The sequence below is a fragment of the Rhodnius prolixus genome, unplaced genomic scaffold (assembly GCF_049639745.1).
Source record: "Rhodnius prolixus isolate KJV_2025 unplaced genomic scaffold, Rpr scaffold_7, whole genome shotgun sequence".
NCBI lineage: Eukaryota > Metazoa > Arthropoda > Insecta > Hemiptera > Reduviidae > Rhodnius > Rhodnius prolixus.
The window spans coordinates 17,676,441-17,694,312 of record NW_027411582.1 but is presented as its reverse complement, the minus strand read 5'-3'; the positions used below and the strand labels follow the sequence as shown (position 1 = coordinate 17,694,312).

Sequence of the window (17,872 nt, the reverse complement as noted above, 5' to 3'; positions counted from 1 at the left end):
AACTGTCATCCATTTACTACAATCCTAGAACATGTTAATTGTTTGTGGTTTTTCGTTGGAATATTTTTACAAGTAGCCTGAAACTTGAAATAAATTATATTTTTCTGCAACCATGTAAGAATGTTCTCATTACTCAATTAAAATCAGCTGTGTAATGCCCAACTTCCCACACTAGTAGGGAAAAATTCCCATTAGTGTCACTTTCCTCACTAGTGAGTGGAAAAACTTTATTGTGCTTCCTTGATATAAGAAGTTTTGTTATTAACATAAATATTTTCTGTAAAACTTTAATAAGCTTATTTAACGTAACTAAATAATTAAAAAACGAATATTAAAAAATAAAATAAAAATTGAAAGGAATATAGAAATAAAAATTATACTTTAATAAATAATTAGATAGTTTTAATTATAACAGTTAAAAAGGTTATAGTGTTACCTTATAGAAATTTAAAATGGATTCTAGTGATTCCTGTTTAGAAAACACTCCTCCCAAGAAACAGCAGAAAATGTAATAAGTAATGTAAATACGTAAGTAATGTAAATAATTGTAATATAACAATAAATGTTTATAATAAATAAATTACTTTTTGTAGACTGTAAAAATGAAATTTTTAATTTTATTAGTTAATAAATCTAATGGTTGCAAAAAAAATATAATATTTAACTCGAGTGTCAAGTATTTTCCTCACACTCGGCAATTTGCACTCTGCAAAACAGATTTGACAATTCATCCTTTAAATTGGGATAATATTGTTTAGTAAATCTGGTTAGGGAAAGTAAATCACACGAAAAAAATATAATGTCGGGAAATTTAAAAGAAAAGCGACTCCATTAAGCCGTAAAACTAAATTCCGATTTAAAAAATCTCATTCGACTCATTTTACTTATCATCAAGTGATTTTTCAAAAGATTTTTCCAGAAACGGGAATCACATGTTTTTAATTAATTTTTTTCTGCTTAGAAGCGGTAATAATTTTTCCTTGATGACTGGCGATGAACTTCAGAAATTAAGAGAATTTTTCAAATTATGAAATAATGTAAAATTTAAAAAAAAATACTATAAACATATGTTTCTTAAAACAAATGTAATCAAAAGAAATAGAAATTTTTGATAAATGTATGTAATTATTTTAAATCACGGTGAGCAGTTTTTAAAAAAAGATTTGAAAAGAATAAGTCGCTTGACCATTTGATCAGTTTGCATGATCTTCTGAAAACAAAATATGGACTGGAATTCTATAGAAATTAAAATTGGTAAGTTATTAATTGACTAGATCAGTGATGGCGAACCTATGACCCGCGGGTCAGTATCTGACCCGCGCAAGCTTTTTCACTGACCCACAATTGCTAGGCAACCATTTGTTTGTTTACGCGGGTTGATTTAGATTTTCTAATTGTTGTGGATAATTTATATTCTCTCTGTCCTTTTTTTTCAATCACGCATTGACACAAAAGCAATTTAAATGCTATTTATTGGGATGTACATCGACAAAAGACTAACGTGGAATCCGCACACTAAACTGAAAAGACTAGAACTCAACCGACGAAACAAATTACTGTTACGACTAATTGGCAGACAATCCAAACTACCACTGGAACATAAAAGACTAATATACAACAGTGTACTTAACCCGATCTGGACTTACGGACTTGAGCTGTGGGGTTCAGCCAAACATTCCAATTCACAAAGAATACAGTCCTTCCAATCAAAAATTCGGTAAATGTAAAGAATAGTTACCCGGAGGTGTGGCCTAATTCGAAGTGATTCTGATTCTCTGTTACTATAGAACCCGCCATATTCAAATATAAATATAAAACTATTTCTTTATTTAAGATTTATTTATTTAAGATTGATAATTTTATTAAAACCCCCTTTTTGTGGGGGCTTTGCCCCCACACCCCCTGATTTATTTCTTAATGGGGCTTCGCCCCCACACCCCCTCCTAACCTACCTAATCACCCTCAATTTTTGAGTCACAAGATTCATTACAATAATTACAAAGAACAACACAAAAGAAACTTACCTTATTCTGTGGAGTCCTTTTCCTGAGGAGAGTATACTTGGCGGACTCCCTCCAGAAAATCCAAACCAACATCCATACAAAATTTTAAAACATTCATTACTCCATCCTCACTCACACTACATTCATGCTTTAATTTAAAAAAAAACTGCAAATTTAAAACGCTCATGCTCATAAAGTTACAAAAAAAAAAAGGCACCTCAAGTCACAAACAGGGCACTCGCGGGAACTGATAATACATTAAAAAGGAAGCAGTTGCTATGCAGTAAGTGTACTGCGCATGCGCGCGAAACATAAGAGTTACGAAATTCGCACAATCCGAAACAGTTCATTGGCGGGAAGTAGTTTAAAAACTCAACGGTAAGTGTGCTGTACTGCGCATGCCCTAAAAATAATCAGGCCACACCTCCGGGTAACTATTCTTTACATTAGCCAAAAATTCTCCGACAGGTTACGAATTCTCCAATTTATTTGTCTAACTCTACCCTCCATAACGATCTCAAAATCTCATACATAACTGACGAATCTAAATCTAAGTATAGAAAATTCTTTGACTCTCTTCCATTCTGTACCAATCCTCTTGTTCTAAATCTCGCCTCCACAACGATTCCAGATCGTCCTCCACGACGATTGAAACGCTGTTGGCCTCGTGACAATCTCCAGTAATGTAAGAAACTCCAGCGAGAGTGTTGCCGGTGGGCAGCTTCTCTCCTCAAGTTGATCCAATCGTGAAGACTTCTTTTATCGTATTCACTTATTACGAATTTTATTCTTTGTAGATTGTGAATAGCAAATAAATTAAAAAAAAAAACAAAAAAAAAATGCTATTTATAACTTTTAGTTTGATCATTACAGTTCTAAAACTCAAATGACGACAAATGCTTTTGTAGTATTTGAAATAAAGCAAAAATGTTTAACAAAATATCAAATAAAATGTATAATTTTACTCATATTTTGTCTGTTCCACTAAGCATTCACAACTATCACGCTCACGACCGCGGTTTTGCCCGTTCCACTTGCTCGCGACCGTTACAATCGAAAACCTAAGTGGAATGGACTATGGGGCGTTTTAACCGTTCATGTAAACATTACAAATGGCGACCTCGAAAATAAGTCAGAAGCTTGAAGAGGTTGTTTTTAAATTTTAACCCCGTTTATAAGCAGTTATAATAAACTCATAAAATTTATGTTTAAATAAAATTTATATGTCTTTTGTAGCAACAGTAGGATATTTATTAATGCAACGTAATAATGCTTTAGAAAGTTCTTAATCTAGTTCCGATGAAGAGTGGAATGCAATTTTACAAAATCGCAGTGGTGAAAAGCGAAAACTTAGGCCACGTATTATTAACTATCAAAGTGTAATTGGTCGTTATTCAGTGATTTAGTATGTAAAGGGATAAGTAATTTTTCATTTTTAGACTTTCGAGAAACACATTCAATTATTTACATGAGATAATACTTTCATTTACCTGATATAATTTTCTTCGGTCGCCATCTTTGCTTTTAAAAATTGCGCCAAATTTCTGAACGCCCACTTCGACCTAGCTCTTAAGCGAAAATAATGACGTCATTAGTGACGTTTTCGCCAGGGCCACTACGACCGCTGAAGGTACATTTTGATCGTTCTTAGTAATTCAAGAGAAGTTTATGAATGAATGAAGGTTATATACAATGCATATAAAATTATCGATATATCTAGTCATTTATTTATTTAAAAACATCTTAAAAAAAATGAAAATCCATTCAATGAAATGGTCATTTCTTTAGAGAGATTTTGCTCGCCAAGCCTATAGTTTTGTCTCCTTGGAAACCAAATCGAATATTATAAAAATTTAGATTCCTCACCAAATGTTCTCACTAAGAATGATACTAGAAAAAGGAAGAGAATATGGTCTCCAAACCCACCATCTCTTCATAGATTTCAAGTCAGCCTATGACAGTGTCCAACGAGAAGAACTGTACCACGCCCTGCTACAATTAAATATACCCCCAAAACTAGTACGCTTAATTAAGATGACAATGAAAGACACTGTGTGCGCAGTGCGTATTAAAGGGTGTCTTTCATCGGAATTTAACAGCACTAAAGGTCTAAGGCAAGGAGATGCTCTATCCTGCCTACTGTTTAATCTTATTTTGGAATAAGTAATGCGTGAGGCAGAAATCCCGCTGTCCGGTAGTATATTCCACAAGTCTGTTCAGGTTTTAGCCTACGCAGATGACGTTGACATAATTGGAAGATCCTTCCAAGATATGGAAAGGGCCTTCCTTAATCTGGTTAGAGTGATTGGAAAAGTGGGACTACAAATAAATGCTGCCAAGACCAAATATCTAAGAGCCAAAGGACCTGCAGATCATCCCGCGCACGTAACACTTGGCAATTATATGATTGAACAAGTTGATTCATTCATATACCTCGGAACCTTAATCTCTAGGGATAACGATGTATCCCTAGAAATAAAAAGAAGGAGTATGTTGGCCAATAGGTGTTATTATGGATTGAATTAGCATATGAGAAGCAACTTAATATCAAAAAATACAAAAGTGCTTCTCTATAAGACCCTGATCCGTCCTGTGTTAACATATGGCTCCGAAGCTTGGGTGATTTCAAAAAAAAGATGGGGGGATGCTGCAAGTTTTCGAGAGAAAAGTTCTTCGACGAATTTTTGGCCCTATTAAAGAGGGCGCGATTTGGAAAAGAAGGAAGAATCGGGAACTGCAGCATCTATTCCAGGAAGCAGACATCGTAAAGGTAATCAGGCTTGGCAGGCTCAGATGGGCAGGCCATGTGGCAAGGATGTCTAATTTGGAAACACCCAAACGGCTTCTGCAAGAAGAAGTACATAGGATCAAGAGAGTGGGCAGGCCCAAATTGAGATGGAATGATGGGGCATGCGTGGATGCCAGAGACCTGCTTGGAGTGAGGAATTGGAAGGTTGCTGCAATGGATAGGAGTGACTGGCGGAAGCGGATTGAGGAGGCCAAGGCTCAGTAATGGGCTGTAGCGCCAGTAGTAGTAGTAGTAGTAGATTCCTCAACTTTGTAATGTTTTCCTTATTGACACACAATTAGATCATTTTCGAAAAATTACTTTTTCTGAACAAGAAAACTGAAAATAAATATTTCCGTTATAAATTCGAATTTTGAAAATAAATATGGCTTGATAACAATAATTGCAAATATAAGAGAAAATAAAAACAGAATATGAGAGTAACTGAGGTTTTCAATAAGAAAGCATTATTATATTTCTGTTAAAAATGAACTGTTTCTGTTGTTGTCAAAAATGAATAAAATAAAAAAAATATTGTTACCACCACAATTTTTATTAATTAAAATGTTTCTATGTTTTCATCTAAAACAAGATGGATTGACAAGAATATTGTTGGCAGATGAAATAAGCATGTCAAAACAACGTCTGTTTGCCAATTGTTCGCTATTAATCAGTATAACAGTCTATTTCTTTTTTTATTTGGATATTTCAAAATTTGAATCTGGCACAAAAAATAAAAATAAAAAAATATCAGAAGAAATAGCTTATGAGAAATTGCTTGTAAATTGTGAAATTTGGGAAAAATATAATACGTTCATTACGAAATTTTCACTGATCAATAACGTGAATTTTAAATCCCATTTGGAAAAATCAAAAAACCATGTTTACTGATTTCTGATTAAATAACACATACTGGGACATCCTATGTGCCATCAAATCACATGTAAGTTAGACGATCGAACACGATGTAATAAATAATAATTATCACAACATTTTGATGGTGTCAAATGATCTTGAGAGATGTTCTACGTAAATCAAGAGATCAAAATTTTTTTAATCAAGAAATACCCATTTTTTCAAGAATAGATTTTTCCATTTGTTGAGATTAAATGGCTTATAACTAGTTTCTTTGAATTCATGTTAAGCTCATGGCTATCTAAAACTTTTATTTACAGAAAAGTACGATTGTTGTAAGTTCATACCCAAAGAATCATTACAGTATACTGTTCTAATTGTTATTCGTTGCAATAATTGAACTCAAATTCTGTAGCAGGCGCTGAATGATAATGACAAATTTATTTGAATTTAAATTATAAACACCGGACCATCAGTTTGGTTTCAGAAGCTGCCACTCGACGATCCAGCAGGCCCATCGTGTTGTAGGTATTCCTCTGGATGTATCTCAAGCCTTAGACCGAGTCTGGCACGAAGGTCTACTGTGGAAACTCAAACGCATCCTTCCTAGCACTTATTTCCCTCATACTCAGCTCTTATCTCTCTGACAGATTCTTTCAAGTTCTTCAAGGCACTACTCACTCTTCCATCTATCTTGTCCTTGCTGGTGTACCACAGGGAAGTGGTCTTAGCTCCTCTTCTTTACACAATCTACACTGCCGACTTACGTTCTAACAATACCTCCATTTACACCTTCGCTGTCGACACTGCCATTCTCTCCACACACTCTGACCCTATCCTTGCAGTACGCTCACTACAGTCCCACCTTCACTCAATAGAACCTTGGTTAGAAAACTGGCGTATAAAAATTAACCCAACTAAGTCTAAATACATAGTCTTCACACTCAAACGTCAAACTCCACCACCTGTCTTCTTACATCATACACCAATCCCACCAGCCAACCATGTGCGGTACCTTGGAATGTACCTAGACAAGAGACTTACCTGGGAACCCCCATTCGAGACTTAAACGTACCGAACTAAAACAAACGATACAAACTTCTAAGCCAGACTACTCGACAAACGCTCAAAACTCTCACTACAGAACACACGACGACTCTATACAGCACTTCTCACCACCAATATGGACTTACGGACTCGAACTTCACGGAACAGCTAAAAAAATCCAACATCAATAGACTGCAAACACTCTAATCCAAAATACTCCGCCGCATAGTAGACGCTCAATTCTATGTTAGCAACCACACAATCCATACAGATCTCCAAATTCCACTCATCTCCGAACTTGCCAAAATTCGATATACAAATTTTCACACAATTAGCTGCAAACTTGTCTTAAACTACGCTACCCTCCAATCCTCGAAGACGGCTGAGGCGCCGTTAGCCCCGTGACCCGTGACTAATGGCGGCCATCGCTGGATGACCGTCATTCACGTCTGCCACGTTATTTATATATACACTTATCTCAATTACTTATTGTACCCTGTAGGTACAGGTGTAAATTTCAATAAAAGGATATTAAAAAAATTATAAACCGAATTTAGAAAAAAACTAGGTACATTATTTCATAGCGTTTTACCATTTTTTTTGTTTTATGGAGTTAATAGAGTTGTGCAGTGTACGGCTCAATAAAATATGTTTTAAATTCGGAGTTTATTAAGTTGCATAATTTAGAGGATCATAGTTACAGCATTTCATGTATGCAGATTTTATTTATTAAGTTCACGTCAGCATCTTTCTTTTCATTTATTTTTTGGGCGGGGTCAATCATTGTCTCAACTGTACACCGGTAATTGAAAGATTCCCGCTGTTTTAGCACTATAAATTCTAATGCTGTTGTTGTCCAGAAGCTTCTGCAAGCGTACACTTGGTCTTGCTTCTCATTTATCATATTCTCACCCTTGGACAACAATGATAAGCACTAATGAATGCACTTTCCATGTCGCTAAATGACCTTCCTACTATATCCATGGCAGCAACAATGGCCTAAAATCTATCCAGAACTTTGGAGTATTATCTACGTCCTCATTATTCAAAACTTTATCCATCATTTTCTAAAAATATGTTTTGAATTCGATATTTACCATCCAATCTAAATCTAATTTCTATTTCAGGAAGAATTATTACAAGCTGAAGAAATGATCAGAGAGAACAGTTCCTTCAAGCAACAAATATATGAAACTAATAATTTTGTGAAGAATTATATGTTACAAAAGTCGATAGAATTTAATGAAAAAGCTGAAAAATGTTATTAACTACTTTATTCAGTGTTCTATTATTCTATTGGATGAGTCCTATGGTTTTTTTAACATTTATTGTAATTGGTTGTCAATTTTTAGTATACTATTCAATGTGCCAGTAATGTAGTAAATAGATTTTTGATTCTTGTATGTTATTAATTTTTTTTGGGTTACTTCATTTTTTTTTAAAAAAAATTTCTCTTATTGAGTAAGACAGAAAAGTATTAGGATCACATCAAATTTTTGTGTACCAAAATGTGTGTGTTTTTTTTTTCCTGCTAGAAAATAAATGAGGACAAAATACCTCAAAGAACTAAAGGATCACAGGACCCTCTGTATCTTCAATTAGATGCTTTTAAATTGATTCTATAAACTAAGGCTTTGGGCTAACGCCGAGGATTAGCCACTTTCTGAATTAGTCATTCTGAAGAGGCTAAAAATTATTGAGAAAAGGACACTTTTATTTGGTGAGAAGTCACACGGTGGTGAGCTCTTTATCAAAGAAAAGGCTATGGTGTGGATCACTTGTTAGATGGGTCTCTTGATGATGAATATTTTGTCAAATTTGTTTCATAAGATTAAGAAAAACAAAAAAACAAAAAAGTTAAAAAAGGCAAAAGTTGCATTTTTTTTTTTAAGTTACAAAAAAAAGAAAAACAAAAAAATAACATTTACTGAAAAACGTTATTTTCTTAAAGTTAGATGTTCATTCCTTCTTCTTCTTCTTCTTCTTCTATGGGCACTACAGACCGAGACGGTCCATGGCCTGCTCTATGCGGGTAGACCACTCAACCCTATCATTCACCAGGTGGGCCCTCAAACCTATCTTTCTCATATCCGCTCTCACATTGTCCACCCACCTGGTCTTCGGACGTCCCCGGGGGCGAGAGCCGTGCCAGTTTCCTTTTAGCACCTTTGATGCTATCCTTTCCTTGGACATCCGGCATATATGCCCATACCATTTCAGCCGCTGGGCCTTCACAAACGCGGTGATGCTTGGCTCCCCATACAGGGCGTACATCTCTTGATTTGGCCTTCTTTTCCAGCTCTGGTTTTCCCTTTTCGGCCCAAAGATCCGTCTTAGGACTCGCCTCTCGAACCTGTCAATCCTCTCACAAGCTGCCTTATTCAGTGTCCATGTTTCGCTTGCGTAGGTCACGACAGGCCTTATCAAGGTCTTATACATCTGGATCTTTGTTCCTCGGTTGACCAGGCTGCTCCTCATTATTTTATGTTTCCCGCTGCTATCCTTCTTCTGACTTCTTCTTTTTCGTCGGCTATGTCCGAAATGATAGAGCCCAGGTAGGGGAAGTTGGAGACAACCTCGAACTCGTAATCCCCAAAGACGTAAAACGTCGCGGGATGCACCTGAGGCTTCCTCCTAGCCACCAGCACTTTCGTCTTTCCCTCATTAACGCGGAGCCCGACGCGCTTGGCTTCTCGCTCCAGCGTGACGAAGATACTTTTTACGGCTGCCAGGGATCTACCAATGATCACCACATCATCCGCATACGCCATGATCTGAGAGGTGCGATCAATCAGCGTGCCATTGAGGTCCATCTCAATAGTCTTGCTTACCTTGTGCAGCAGACAGTTAAACAGGAGGGGCGACATCGGATCTCCTTGCCTGAGCCCGTTTCCGATATCGAAAGCATCCGAAAGAGTCCCGCTGGAGATAACTAGTCCTCTAGAACCTCGCAGTGTCATTTCAGTAAGCCTTATTAGTTTTGGCGGGATTAGCATGTCTTTCAGAGCTTGTACGAGTCCGTTCCTAAATACGGTATCATACGCGGCCTTAAAATCCACAAACAACATCCAGACAGTCATGCCATGTTCTCTCATTTTTTCTTGGACTTGCCTTAAAGCAAATATCTGGTCGATTGTGGACCTCTCTCTTCTGAAACCTCCTTGATAATCTGCCAACCTTCTTTCCACATACGGGACCAATCTGTTATAAAGGCATATTGCAAAGACCTTATAGGCGATATTAAGCAGAGTAATGCCTCTATAATTTTCGCAGCACGTGGGATCTCCTTTTTTGAAAATTGGTACAATGGCTCCTTTTGTCCAATCTTTTGTTCATTCCAAGAAAAGAAAAGTCCTAAAGAAAAATTTTGTTTTCCCAAAATTCTGCAAGTACTGAATTATAATGATGCGAGTATAACATACTTGTTTTGTTTTGGTTCAAAAAAACAACGTTTTGTTGCCAGTAAAAACAAACAATGAAGTTCCGACCGGTAGTTTTTTTTTTAATTTGGAATTATATAAGAGGGGTTTTCTTTTTTATTTTTTTCGTAATGTCCCCGAGTAAGACAAATTTAGCTTTCCTAGTCCATGGACCAGGTTAACTGAACAGAACCAGTTATCAGCGATAATATCAAGTATTATGTAATATTTACTATATTATATTTAATATTATAGAATAATATTCAAAAATAGAACAGAAAACAAACTCCAAAACATAAAAATAAAAAATATTGAGAAAAAAAGTTACAACGTAAATGGTACTGTCGGGTCAAATTTGACCCATACAGGGTGAACCAAAAAAAAAAGATTGTTAAGGTTTATTCTTTTCTTTTTCAACAGTGTAGTTGTGAGGGAAATTGTAATTTGGAGTAAGTACAAACTATAAGAATTTTTGATTATAAAAATAGTACTTGTTTAAAATATTTCCTAACATTTTCTCAAATATTTCAGAGAGATCAGAAGTAATATTTTTTTTTTTTCCAAAGTGCAATTTGTAACGTTTGACTTCCTTATTTTAAGACAATCTACTTTAAAACTTGACTACTGGTCCATCTAAAAGAGTTTTTCAATGAATTAAACAACTTGATAAACTAACACTGTTGGTGTGCTCGTGAACACGTTTTCTTGCAAAACAAACGTAATTTCTCATTACGAAGATAAAAGGAATCCTGGAAAATTATATACCGTTTGAAACCCCATTAAACAAGGAAACTTTTATAAAAAGTGCCAGCACCTAGGTCTGGATAATGATCACTAATGAGTTTTCTTTAAAAATTTCGATTACTTTTATTTTTCCATTTTCCGGAGGAAGATTGAGGCTGTTTGGAGAATAACTTATGCTTCAAAATGGTATCAATTTTTAGAAAATTTATCTGTCTTTCTAACCGTGTCACCAAAATCGAATTTGGACTAAAACTTTCTGAGTAATAACATTTTTATTGCAAAAAAAGTAATGGTTTTAGAAAAAACAATAATTAAGTGTCGTCACTCAAGAACAGTGGAAAATATGAAGTTGGCCAATACGTCATTGAACTCCACTTTAGATGTACTACATACAGTGGGCCTATGGACAATACTTACTGGTTCACCCTGTATATTTTATTTACTTGCACTGCTCAAGAACGACTGATTTGTATGGTCGATTGTTGGTGAGGATGAAAGAGGAGAATTCAGAGAAGGGGAGATGTTTATAGTTAATTCCTACAAAATGCCACACAAAAGAAAAACGTGTGGGTCAAATTTGCTCCCGACGATACCCAGTTGAGGGTTAAAAAGCAGGATTTTTTTTAAAGAATATGATTATACGTTGTCAAATTTATGTTATTTATTAATTTGGTTAGAAAAATTGGATGAAGGAGTATCAAGTACTTTCCATTGGAATGTGTTTATTCAATGGTTTATTTCTAGCGTAATTGTATTTATTATTTATTGCATTCACAAGCGTGAATATATTTATTCCTGAGAATAAATTAGGAAATTTTATTTCAAGCATTTGAAGGCTATTAGTACTTTCCATTTGAATGTTTATTTCTAGCGTAATTGTATTTATTATTTATTGCATTCACAAGCGTGAATATAATTATTCCTGAGAATAAATTAGGAAATTTTATTTCAAGCATTTGAAGGCTATTAGTACTTTCCATTTGAATGTTTATTTCTAGCGTAATTGTATTTATTATTTATTGCATTCACAAGCGTGAATATAATTATTCCTGAGAATAAATTAGGAAATTTTATTTCAAGCATTTGAAGGCTATTAGTACTTTCCATTTGAATGTTTATTTCTAGCGTAATTGTATTTATTATTTATTGCATTCACAAGCATGAATATATTTATTCCTGAGAATAAATTAGGAAATTTTATTTCAAGCATTTGAAGGCTATTAGTTTAAGGTTAGGTTAGGTGTAGATTATCCTAGAATGTGGAGGAAAGTTTATTTTAAAGTACTGCACGCCCCAGTTAGTATGTACAGTAAATAACCTTCCTTCCTTCCACTTTAACAATGCAGGCCATGAAACTCCTGGACCACCTCAAGTGCCCTAATCCACTCCGGCCCTAACCCTTAACCCTGTATAACCTCCCATCCTCTAAGCATTCAACACCCCTCAAATTCTCTTCTCCACTTCAACCAACAACTACGTTTCTTACTTTTTCTGGCTGAACTTTAGTACAACTTTTTTTTTTCTTTTTTTTTTAGAGCATCTGTCCACTGACATGCTTTTAAAGAGGACGATCCTGGAACTTTGCACTTTAACTCCAATTAGATCTTGTCCTGCATCTATCTTTCCAGTTGAAAGCTACGCAACTTCTTGTCAACATATTTCTTTCCCAAATAGCAGGCGCTCATTATCCAGCTCTCGTTTCTTCCATATTTAATTAACAACAGATCTTAAATTATTTGTATATCCACAGTTTGGTTAAATAAAGTAGCAATAAAACGCAGTAGTTGACTTCAATTGTTTGTGCAACTTATTTTAATGACATAATGGAGTTTTTTTTTAATCAAAGTTAATTTATTAATAATAATTCAAAAATAAAATGGTTATTTTCTTCTTTTTTTTTGCATTGGCTTTCGCCATACAGCCAGCATCGTCTAGGTGCTTAACACTAGAATATCACTCCATTCTTACTTATAAATACATTCGCTTCACACATTCATCCCTCTACTATATACTACTATTTACATAAACTACAGCTAGTGAATGGATCAGTACTCTATATTCCTGCCATCCTTATAGCTTAACCGAAATTAAAATCACCGTAATCCTTCTCTAAGCATTTTCTTCCATTCATTCTAATCGGCTATAACTTTTAAATACATTCATATTTCATTGCTAGCTCTGCTACAGACTTAAGCACATATATGTTGGTGGAGAATATAATGTCTTCGTAGCGAAATGGTGCATCTAAATACCTGTATATATCGTCAAACATTCGTTTCCTTTCTACTACATAACGTGGACATATCATTATTATATGTTTGAAATCCTCCTCCTCATTGCAATCTACGCAAAGAGGAGAGGACCTTTTGTTGATCCTGAGTTCTTTTTGTTCCTTCTCTAAAAATTGATTAGTTTTGAATGATTATTAATTAACTTTGATGAAAAAAAACTATATTATGACGTTAAAATATGTTGCACAAACAATTGTAGTCAAGAAACTAAAAATTTGCCACCATTCTTTCCCACTTCCTTGTTTGAATAGTTCGAACAATTTTTTGTAGCAATTTTAGCTAGGCAACTCTCTATAGTACTTTTTTACTTCTGTGTTTTATTGCTACTTTATTTTTTACTTCCGTTTTATTAAATAATAATTGTTTTAAACTAAAATGGTTACTTTTCTTTTTGTTCCTTCTCCAAAAATTGACATTTGAGTAAATTAGTAGTGAAAAGTCGGTTACGCTAAATCCCCCAGTTTTCTGCATTTACACCCCTCTGTTCGGGGTAGGGTTTTATTAAAAACCAAAAAAATCCATATGATCTTGAAGCTCAATAAATGCGCAACTTTTTCTGAAATTATGTGATTCCTTGATTCATTATAATCATTGAAAAAATGCAGTTGTAAATTTTAACAAAAATTATCGAGAACGAATTTTTTTAGAAATTGAAGTAAATTTTTTTTATGGTTATAAGAAACGTTTCGAGGCTCTGTATTGAGCAGATTTATAGAGAATTTAATGCTCTTTCGTTAGGAATAAGCAGATTAGTTATAGGATAAAGGATAGAAAAGTTACGGCCATTTTTATGGTGAAAAACACGAATATCAACGGAAAAGTTAAAAATGCAAATATCTTGGACACTATTGAGAATCGGGCCAAAGTGAAGAGAATATTTTTTGTTGCATTTGAGCTGCTGAATCACCTTCCGAAGTTTCAACCACTCCTCCGAGTACACCCCTGTATAATTCACAAAGTTTTCAATAACCTAAAAAATTTTTTGTTTTGGTTTTAGCTAGAATGATGAAACTAATTCAAATAAATAAAGGGATAAACTTCCTTTTGGCTTTTAGTGTCTGTAAACTATTAACATTTAGGATTTAAACTAAAAACAACTCCGTCTTTACGCCACCGTTTCCACAAATTTATTGTCTTCTTCAGGGCCTGGATATTACAAGTAAACAACACAATAATTAAGACTATTGAAATACAGGAATAAAAATGCATAATATTGTAAAGTTTTTCTAAAAACTTTACTTACACAACTATTGCCTGCCACTAGTTATTTTAATAATATGTGGGTTTGATAAATAATAAAACTCGCTAAAGTTGTAAGTAATAACCTGATTTATTAACACATTACCTTTACTCACATTAACATTTACTAGCAACTAACGCTATTCATTACAGTTACTATTTACAACAGTCACAACAGTTTTCTGTTACTTACTCACTACGTAACGCCACAAAACTGTTCCCCGACTGACCACTGGTCCGCACTGCACCGAATTGCACTAGTCTCTGCTACACAAACAAAGCTCTACTTACTAACTGACTAACCGCCTGACTAGCTACCACTTTGAAGCACTCCGCAACACTGACTCTCTCAAAACTAACTCATAAACTTGACTGATTAAAACTGATTAACAACTGTAAAACTCTAATAACTCGTTAAGAACTCCTTAAAAACTCCAAAAACTGACTTCTCCAGCGGTGTCTGCCTCCTTTTAACTGCGTGCCTCCCTCCAACTAGGACTGCCCTCCTCCAACTCTCTGAGCATAAGTTTCCACGCCCTCCTGACGTTCATTGGCTGGAAAACACATACCGCCACCACCTCAGCTGGAGCCGCCCTCCTCCTACTCTCTGTCACGCTCCTACCTGTCAATCACTGGCTGGGAAAACACATATGCCACCACCCCAACTGAGGCCTTTCTCTTAGCTGGCTTTTACACAGCGGTGGACCGCTACGGCTACGGTCACTAAACTTGAACAATCTAGCCCTTTCCTTTCTAGTTCAGGTAGAGACGGCCCTTTTGTCTACACTGTGGTGGCCTGTTACCGACTTTGGTCGCTTAACCCCTAGTACAATCTAGGCCTTTCTTCTCTGCCACAGGTAGATACCGCCCTTTTGTTAATGCAGTGGCGGCCTGTTACTGACTTTGATCGCTCAACCCCTAGAAATATCTAGGCCTTTCTTCTATGCCCAGGTGAACTTCGTTACAATATCTTTAAAACAAACAACAAAAAATGGTATCTATTACTGTTCGTTAGAACTTACAAGGTCATGTGAGTTGTTTGATAGTTACAGAAAAAGATTTTTCTCCACAGAGTGGAGAACAGGTATATCTATCCAAATATAACGAGACTTACAAGGGGAATTTCGGTAATGACTAGATAAGTACTATAAAGTGATGAGGCAAATACAATAGAATAATAACAATGTTTGTTTTGACTAAAGACTAGTCTAGATGTTGGAAAAATCTTTTAATACATCAATGATAACAGTTTAATTGTATTAGAATAGAATCTCGATGACCTACAGCTCTCTAGCTACGATGCTCAGCAAAATATTGTATTTGAAAGCTAAAGCAGGTATGTGCTAAAAAGTCTAAAAAGGTAAACGATGAAATGGTCACTTACATTCACAGAAATAAATGCTCCCAAAAATAAATAGAATAATAATTAAATGTTCAGGTTATATTTCGTTCCAGAAAAAATATGCAATTTTTTTTTAACAATTTCATATTAGTACAGTATAATTTGTTAAAATATATATTAAGGAGTTCATGTACGTATACTTCATTTGCTTTTAATGATGCTAATGTTGTAGAGATATTTGAGCATGTACCATCGCTCAAACTCTTGTCTTTTATACCCACATTTTAAGAAATAGAAGTGTTTTATATATATATATCTATAAATGTATATATAGGTAGGTTGATGTAGTCAAAGAGAGAATATTCTCTTAATTATTTTCTTAATGAGTTCCTCTTTGATGGAACATTTAAGAAATATTTTAGCAAAGAGAACATGTTTTTTTCCCATCTTATCATCTCTCTATTTTCGGCTCTACATTTTCTCAATTTATCTTCCGTCATTGTTAACATTCGACCCCGATAAATTTAAAGATAAAATAAAAAAAAGTTTCATGCAAACAAGAAGATAAATTCTAAACAATATTTGAATCTTCATAATATGATGTTAATTACTAGCGCAAAATGAATTGTTCTTGGACTAGCAAAGAGAATTACGTTGCTATTTTTACTGGAGTTTTATATATGGTTATATTGATTCACAAAAATATAACGAGTTTAGTATTTATTAGGAGTCAATTTGAGCTATTACATATTTTTAAACTGCTTTTATTTTTAAAGTAGAATTTTGCTCACACAAGAATTAAATTTAATTTATGTTACAAATTAACAGTATTATTTGAAATTTTTGTTTAGCCTGAACTTGAGTTTTTAGACATTGGATGAAACATGTTTGTGCTTGCACAGATCTGGTGGTAAGTACATTATCAATGATGGGTGTTGCATGCATAAGATTGAAAATGATGCTTTGAGCCTTACATTTGGAGATTATAACATACCTGGATGATTAAATCACTTGTTAATCTGTGGGGGGAGAACAGAAGATGTGGTGACCAGAATATATAACAATTGACAGTGTAAAAAAACTATAATTATTCAAATAAAAGTTACATTCGTACATAAAAAAACCTTGACAATTTACTCACTTATTTTTGGGCTCTTACTAATAAACAATACATAATTAAAGAGATCTCACTAACTGGCAGCACGCATGTATATCCATCATCTTCATAAGAGGAGGTAATCTCTAAACAGGTTGGTACCTTCTGGCGGGCCTAGTCGATTATCGATACCTGCTCGCCCTGTCGATTAAAATTTATTTCTAATGGGGCGGCTCGACGTTGTTATTTCATTTTTACCTCAACACACTCATCTAGAAATTCTAATGAAGTTTTAGAAAGAGTGGCAGGTGCCGACAGTTAGCTAGGCTACCACTTGCTAGGCTAACATACATTTCGCCTCCAAAGGCCTTCCAACATATTTTGAAGAAGACTCTTCAAGTAAAATGAAACCGAAAATGTTGCTAGATAAGTGCCTTCCAACATATTTTGAAGAAGACTCCTCAAGTAAAATGAAACCGAAAATGTTGCTAGATAAGTTTTTATGTAGCCTTGAAATATCTGTTAATTCTTCTAGACATCCATGGAAAGCCTAGAAAGGAGCCGATAGTTGGGGGATAAACACTCACTGAAGCAAGGCTCAACTTCTCACCTCAATGTCTTCAGTGAAGATACAAAACTCCTCCAACAACAGTTATATTATCGTGTCACTTAGTCAAATCGAAAAGAGACTAGAAATAAAAGTCATTGAAAATAAAATATTGTGTAACGAAGTGACCTTGGCGCCAACTCTTGGTAGGAGAAGGAGCCTATGGTTCGTTGAGTGGGGCCGCTGGGAGGGGCTAACAAAAGTTCAGACTTGACCATGGCTAGACAGAAAGGCCTAGATTGTTCCGTAAGTTTTGTGGCGAACTCTAGAATGTTCAACTACTGTATAAAAACGAAGTGAGCGGCCCCAGTGAGGTAGTGTTCTTCGGAGTTAGCAGTCTAAGCGGGTTAGTCAGTTAGTGAGTAAGCAGTCGGAGTTTTGTTAGTGCAGTTGAGTCTAGTGCAATTCAGTGCAGTGCAGATCAGTAGTCAGTCGTTAAAC

At 35.0% G+C, this 17,872-nt stretch overlaps 2 protein-coding genes across 6 annotated transcripts in view; one reads left to right on the top strand and one right to left on the bottom strand.

Moving 5' to 3' along the window:
• Positions 1–8,096, top strand: part of LOC141447092 (uncharacterized) — a 31,452-nt gene extending 23,356 nt beyond the window's left edge. The window contains exons 1-2 of one of the 2 annotated variants that reach the window (XR_012454138.1): positions 865–1,254; positions 7,821–7,957. Coding sequence is in view for 1 of the 2 variants with exons in the window: in XM_074114290.1 (XP_073970391.1) it covers positions 7,821–7,961 (141 nt within the window). In the remaining variant the exon portion in view is untranslated. Of the gene's footprint in view, positions 1–864; positions 1,255–7,820 lie in introns of those variants that run through there. The other variant, XM_074114290.1, reaches the window with a different exon arrangement.
• Positions 1–17,872, bottom strand: part of LOC141447096 (obscurin-like) — a 676,918-nt gene that overhangs the window by 297,846 nt on the left and 361,200 nt on the right. The gene's annotated exons all lie outside the window — the stretch shown is intronic.